The 7,990-nt window shown below is 36.3% G+C and overlaps 1 protein-coding gene across 1 annotated transcript in view; it reads left to right on the top strand.

The window, feature by feature from the left end:
- The window catches only part of tbc1d8b (TBC1 domain family member 8B), a 46,200-nt gene continuing 38,210 nt past the window's right edge, over positions 1-7,990 (top strand). The window contains 1 exon segment of the mRNA XM_056457688.1: positions 1-255. Coding sequence (XP_056313663.1) covers positions 129-255 — 127 coding nt within the window. The 5' untranslated portion in view covers positions 1-128.

The following is a 7,990-nucleotide window of genomic DNA, read 5'->3' as shown; positions in this document are numbered from 1 at the left end:
TGGCTCGGTTTCTGTCGACGTGGGAAAAGCGGCGCAAGAGCAAACAACGCTCAATCTACGGGTGTATGCGCTTGACATGATACGAGTGGCATGCGAGAGGACGCGGATCTCTGAAGACAAATTCCAGCATGTGGCTCAAACCCGAAGAGGTGCTTCTCAAAAACGCGCTGAAATTATGGGTGACGGAGAAATCCAATGATTACTTCGTGCTGCAGCGCAGACGCGGATACGGAGAGGACAGCGGGGGATTGACAGGTACCGGGAGCGCGCGGATATCCGTGTGCAAGCATTAAACACAACACATGACACTGATGCCTTAATAAACGTGCTAAATATGTCCAAATCTAATGCCTTTTCTGTGTTACGCTTTAAAATACACCTGTATGGATCATGCAGACTATTGATTTCAGTTCAAACACAAAGTGCTTTTGCAACAGGTCAATGGTTAATGCAGATATGATGTTTTTCCAAGTTTCGCTGTCAGTGGATTGATGATGTGCTGTTTTGGTTGCTGACGTCACCACTGCGGTAAACTGACGTGCGCGTTAATGTACTTAAAAACGCAACATTCCTTCAGATATTATGTATCAAAGCTAAGCTAAAGCCTGAGCTGGTTTAAAGGGAGACTACTTGTATGGAAGGCCATTAGGGCCAAAACGTCTGCAACAAACGCGTTTACACGTTATTACGTGTTAACACGTAATTTACGCGTTAACACGCAATTACGCGTTAACACGTAGGTACGTGTTAACACGTGATTTACGTGTTAACACGCAATTTACGTGTTAACGCGTTTTTTTTTAACTAGTGTCATTTTTAAAGCACTATCATTTAATAATTTCTCCAACCTGCTCATTTTAAAATGTATAATGTCATTTCACTTAAATCACAATAAATGATTTGGAGTCAATGAACTGTAGTAGATATTTTGAATTATGAAAGTCTAAACATTTTCTGCAATGTTATGTTTGATGGCCGGGGACATTATAATTCTTGTCATTCAGCTGCTGAGATTTCTTTGAAAATGTGTCCAGAGAAATCAATATGAGCTTTATTTGACAAGTGTGGGCAATCACACTAGAAATGTTTTGTGTGTTTTTTCAGGAGCACAGGATACATACAAATCAACACAAGGACACAGAATGACATAAGTGGATATAAAATAAACAATAAAACATTTTGGTTACAAAAATCATAAACAGTAAGGGTTGTGTATATGTATGACCATAAAAATAAACAGGTAACAACTGATCTAATAATAAAGATCTATAGAGATAAAGATGTGTAGAGATCTGAAGGTTGGGCGGGTGCACAGCAATAATCCTCTCCGCTATCCTGACAGTCCGCTGCAGTCTTCTTATGTCTGATTTGGTGGCTGATCCGAACCAGACAGTAATTGAAGTTTTGTCAGATGAAGTGGTGGCAGATTGTGCATTCTCATACTACATGTAACAGGTCATTAATTACTAAACACATAAATGATTTAATGCAGAGTAGCCTATCTTGGTGAGGTTTATGTCTGCAAATAATGCACATATTGTAGAACAAACATTTTATAATTTATAATTTTGTGTTATACATTTATGCTTGTAATATATGTTTATTGTTTACAGAACTTTGTACTATGTACTTTTGTCTCTGTACTGGAAGTTCCAATCACCAAGACAAAATATTCTTGTGTGCAAACAACTGACAATAAATAATTGACAAGTTTCCATAAAACTATTTAATAACTAAGCTCCTTTCTGCCTTTTAAGAAAAAAACTAAATTATGATATACTAAATCAAAATTACAAGATAAAAAGTCGAAATAATGATTTAATAACTCAAAATTATGACTGAATAAATCTGTAGAAATTACATTATGACAATAGGTGGCGAAAAACAACCATCTAAATGTAGAACTTAATTCTCTAAAGATGATTAATCTAATAAAACAAAGTTTTTTAGAGAGTTATTAAATCTTTAACTGAAAATGTCATTTTTTCAAGCATGCAGTTTTCTTAAACAAGCTAATGAAATAACCTAAACTTAAACTAATGTTCCATGGTAATTTACTTGACAAGTACCTTTGCATTGTAGTGGGTAACACATGCAGTTGAAGTCAATGCAAAATGTTAATTTAAAATAATATTTCCCACATTATCTTATATATATAGTCATAATAAGTCTTATAGTATATATATATATATATATATATATATATATATATATATATATATATATATATATATATATATATATATATATATATATATATATTCTCGATTGAGCAAGAGGTGCACTTCAGCCAATGAAGGCAAACGGGCAGTGGCTCTAGGCACCGGGCCACCCCCCTGTGCACATATATATATAAAATGTGTGTAGTGTGTGTGTGTGTGTATATATGTCGATCAATTATTATGCAAACTTTAATACTTTTTTTTAAATATTAAGATGTTGTTAGCAATTTTATCTTGACAGACTGGCACAATTCAGCATGTAGACTCTCAAATTAAAAAAATAAATCACGCATTGCGGCCAGGCATGCACAGAGCATCTCCGTTCTCACAATGAGTTTCTGAGTTTTATCATCCAACCAAGTTCGTTCTTCCGAAGTAATCTGGGAACAAGGTCAGTGCTGCAAATAGCTTGTAAAGCCTGGCTCATTCAAAGAGACCTGCGCAATGAATGATAATGTCATTAATAATCAAAACAGTATAAATCAGGCTTCTCTAAAACAGTAAATATTGCACATAAAATTTTAAAAATGGTGTTTTGGCGCTGAAGCATATAGCGGACTTGTGCACTTCAGATGGTATTCCCTCTTGTTTATTGTGTAGATAACGGAGAAAGAAAAAAACACACATTACAATTAAGATACAAATTATATCAAATCAAATGTTTCAAAAAGATAATTTTCCAAGAAAAATACAAGTGTATGTTTTTGCTCCTGCCTATGAATGGATGATTTCTTTTGTTGTGTGGAAAATAAGGGTTTGATTAATGCTCCACTGTAATTGTTGTGTCTCAAACCCCTGTCATATGTCTGCTACATTTTTAATTTCTCATTATTTTAAAGATTATGTCATGCACATCTGATTTTTCCTCATTCTGATGTGGTTTCATTTTCTCCTCACTTCCTGCAGGAGTTTTAAAATCCTAACCGATAATAAAATCTGGTTGCAGCGCACACGAGGCGAATCTTCTGCGATTTCATTATCTCAAATCTTAAACGTGCGCACACTAGAAGATATGAAAACTGCGGCACAGCACACTACAAGATACTCTTAAGAGTGTGCCTGATAGAGCACCTAATTGCAGAATAACTCTGCTTTTTATTTATTATAGGCTAGGTTACAAATATTTGACCATATGCCAGAGCGAACAGCCTGCAGAATGAAAAATGCTGCTTGGGGGGAAAAAATGCTTTTTACCTACTACCCTACTGTATAAAATTTCTTTTTTACGTATAATGTTCTATTACTTAAAATTTTGTTAAAATGTATAGGTATAGTTTATATATAAAATGAGCCCTAGCTTATTTCGCTTTGATAATTATGCAAGGATAATATTGCATATTCGGTTTAGGCCTGGATAAATTATGTATTTTATAAAATGATTGTTTATGAACTAAGCTAACTGTAATTCAAGCGAAAGGAGAGAGACCGAGTGAGCGCGCGAGAGGACTCATATCTCCTTGGTGACCAATCTTCATTGATTGCGGATTCCAGCAGTAAGCGCAGACTGTGAAGGTTTAGTAACAGAGTTTTTCTTAAAGAGCCCATATTATGGGTTTTTGAAAATGCCCTTCCATGTAGTGTGTCACATAGCTCTAAGTGAAGTGAAATATCCAGCTAAGGCTTAAATCTGTAAGTGTACAGTGTTTAAAACTATTGATTCATCTATAAAAGAGTCGACTCATAGTGCTTCAAACGAGTCGTCTTGATAACGAGTTATTAGGTGTTTCGCGATGACGCAGCTACGAAACACAAGTAGTTGCACGCGCAAGCCCGGGAGATTTGAAACCTGCGGCTCCGCCCACTAACAGAAAAAAGTCACTCACACACACACACAGAGACACACACAGACACACACACACAGAGAGACACACACAGACACCAGTAGAATGAAGTCACGCTGTGCAGATGGAGAGTATTGACAGTTCACCCAAAGATGAAACCTTAGCATATAGCCTAGCCTTGAGCAGATCGAGAGCCTCTGGAAACTACCTGCTTTCAAAGAAGACTTCTTCAGTTTGTTAAAGGAAGGATCAGTATAGACTGTCAGAACAAGCATCAGTGGATCATGAATCAGTTTCTTCCCCCATTTCACCAGTGTAAGTACGTGCGATTAAAATTGTTGCCTCGTTTACTCTAGCTTGCAAATTATGCATTTAGTTGTGTTTTGTTACTTGTAACCGCGTGTGCTGTATCAGGTTAACTCTTTATATTCTCATATCGCGTGTAAAGCCACGTTGAAAACGCGACGCGTGCCGCTTTGTTTATGGATAGTCAGCTATGTGTGTGTGTGTAATGTGTTTGTGTGTGTGGCTCCTCTGAGGACGGTCGTTTGTGTGAGTGTCTCCTCTTAGGAGGTTGATGTGTGTGTGTGTGTGCGTGTCTCTGAATAGGGTAAAGCTCTAGGCAAAGGGTGATCAAAGGGACCCGTTTGTAAAGTGAGGACTTTAGGGGGTGTCGCGGTTGAAATCTTAGGGTTGTAATCGCGGATGTAACTGAGGACGCGGAGGGGGAGGGAGGTGTCGCCGCCGCGCCGTCTCTATTCTGGACGCGCCGGCCCTGTGTCTGCGTGTGTGTAACTTTTTGCTTGATAAAATAGTTAGTCGTCAGTATTTTCTAGTCCATCGTCTGTATTTACATTCACCCACTGGCAGCCAAAATCCACTATGAAGCGTGTGTACACTGTGACTACTTTTATATTGTTGATAATCTGCTGGGCATTTCACTCCGTCTCGCCCTGAAGCCTGTCAGTGTCGTCGACCAATCGCAGCAGGCTGTCATTGGTCCAATCAGCGCAGATTAGCTTCGCGCTGAGGAGGGGTTTGGGTACAAATGAATCGCTGAACGATTCATATGGGAGTCGCTGGGATAACTAGGTAAAAATAAATGCATATTATAAGACCATCAAAGTGTTTTTTGACCTTGCATGCATATTAGACTGTTGTTGGAGACCCTTACAACCTACATATGACCCTATTTCATCTATAATATGGGCTCTTTAAAATGTCGCAATGCACACAACATAATGAGTGACATATCAGAATTAAAAAGAGGATAAACTGTTGGTGTGCATCTCGCTGGCGTATCTGTGACCAAGACAGATTGTGTTTGTTTGAGATGATCAAGAGCCACGATATCCAGGGTAAATCACCAAATGAAGAAGAGCCACATTCCATCAGGAGGAACTTTGGATGCCAGAGGAATCTGTCTGAAATAAATGTCTTTGTGTAGTGAACAAGCATGAATAACATTCAGGTTTTAGAGTATTGGAATTCTCAGCTTCAACCTGCATGTTTTTCATGCTTGTTAACCATTTATTAATATGATTTACTATTACCATTAACAAAGCATTTGTGAGTGTAATTTATTGTAGTGTACACTCCAGCATTATCTAATGTTAATTTGCTCATTGTTTGTTCTTGTTACCACTAATGTGTTAATTAACACTGTAACAGACGTTAATAAGAGTTATCTTACATTTCTTTATGTTTAAGGATCACTTTACTTCTGTTGTTTATGGGGACTTTTATTTTGACAAGAAATCCGATTTTCAGAGCTAAAAAGAAATGATGAGAGAACAGTATGTGCATTTCATGACGGTTTATCAGAGCTCGTACTAAAAAGGACGGTCACTAAGTTTATTCAGCAACCCCCCGAAAAGGCATACGGTTTGTTAATGTAGACTATTTCATTTAAATTATTTTAGCTAGTCTCTCTCTCTCTCTCTCTCGTATTTTTTTATCCTCGTATGAATACAGCCCAACGCTATTTTACAGTTAGATGACTGGTAAAGAAGCAGGCTATCGGAAATTGAAATAGGAAACTGTCTCAGCGCAATCTCTGCCTTATTCCTCGCTGCCAAATATGTTGAGCTCCTTTTAAAGGAAGTGGACCAGATGGCGTAGGCTCGACGTAGCCATTGTGTAACAAAACGATTGCGCGCATCACCACATTAATATTTACGAGAAGGATTACGAGCTGTTACGACAGACACAGTCATCGGGACACCACAGCTACGTTTTACTTGAATTATTCATGATGAAGTGACCGAAGCACTACGATGCGCTTACGGTGACCTTACCTCATCAACCAAGATCATGACGGGAAAGTAACGCACGCGGAAGTGCGTTAAGAAATACAAACCGAAAGCAGCAAGTATTGCTGCTGTTTAATGTCTGGTTCAGTTATTTATCGAAGCCAGTTTCTGCCAGATACGGCAAAATCATGCTTTAGAAATAGAGATTATGATTTAGAAAAGTCTAAATTATTGGATAAAAATCAAAATTGGAGGTCCAAGGTGGAGGTGAATAATTAATCTAATGAAATCTTTATAGTAAATTGAATCTTTAACTGAAAATGAGATTTAAAATGTTAATTTCTATTATATAGTATAAAACATATACTTTCAAATAAATATCAGGACATACAAATATACCAATTAATGACACACACACACGCACACACGCACACACACACACACACACACACACACATATATATATATATATATATATATATAGAGAGAGAGAGAGAGAGAGAGAGAGAGAGAGAGAGAGAGAGAGAGAGAGAGAGAGAGAGAGAGATAGATAGATAGATAGATAGATAGATAGATAGATAGATAGATAGATAGATAGATAGATAGATAGATTACAATTCTGTCTAAAGATGTCAAAGTGGCATAAAACAGTATATATAATGCACAAATATTTAATACTACTCCAGTCTATACAACAGGATGAGTCCATTTTTATGGTTATCATGTTTTATGTTTTGTATTTGTTACAGCCAAAACATAATTTTATGTGTAAGCCTTGAATATTGTATTGTGCTCCACTCTGATTTTCCACCTTTGACCTTTTCCAAAAATGTCACCCTTGTGCTCTGCCCAGCTCTCATGTTAATTAGCTTCCAGCTGCTAATCATTATGAACCTGCCTGAGTCAGAGTGGTTTGGCTATAAATACTGCCTTCTGAATCTATAGTGAGTTGAGGAACACTTCCTAGTTGGTATTTGTGATAGTGGTCACTAGTGGTTGTGGTAGTTGGATTAAGCCTTAAAGCCAAATTAATATTATTGTTCCTGCATGTCCATTACTATTTACTATTTTGTGTACTTAATTTGAGATTTACTTCCAAGTGTGACTAAAGGGTGAGTGCCTTTTTATATTGTATATCCTTTCACCTGTTCGTTTGAGAGGGGAAGCTCAGGGAAGTTTGTGTGGGTTTTTTTTTTTTTTTTTTTTTTTTTTTTTTTTTTGCATTAGGTAAGCTAGTCACTTGACAACTACTTTCTATTAAATTTCCTATATTTCTAATAAAGATCTTATTAATAAAATAATTTATTTTATTGAAATATTTATATTTTTCTCTCTTCTTAACCCTGTGCTGACTCTTCACTCTGGGGCTGAGGATTGAAGTGTGTTCTTCACATTTCTTTAATTCTAATTCAATATTTCTACCAAATTTTAGTCTGTTACATATTTTTGTCAAACGAGCTCCTTGATTTAAAAAAATATATATAAACCTTTTGAAGAGTACACTTGAAAACATGATTTATGGAAATTATTAAAACTGAATATTTTAGTAGTTTTCAGAAAATGTTTTTACATTTGAGTATAGAGATAAAAGATTTATTAATAAAAACATGTAAACAAAAAAATTTAAGTAACCTCTTCATATAACTTTTAATTTAAGACTGTTAAAAGATTGTCCATTTTAATGGCCACTTGATGGATGAAAACACAATGAAGCAATATAGTCTAACTCTTTATC

Source organism: Danio aesculapii, chromosome 5, assembly GCF_903798145.1.
Source record: "Danio aesculapii chromosome 5, fDanAes4.1, whole genome shotgun sequence".
In the NCBI taxonomy this organism is placed as follows: Eukaryota; Metazoa; Chordata; class Actinopteri; order Cypriniformes; family Danionidae; genus Danio; species Danio aesculapii.
The sequence above is the reverse complement of the archived record's forward strand: the minus strand, read 5'-3'. Positions and strand labels throughout refer to the sequence as shown.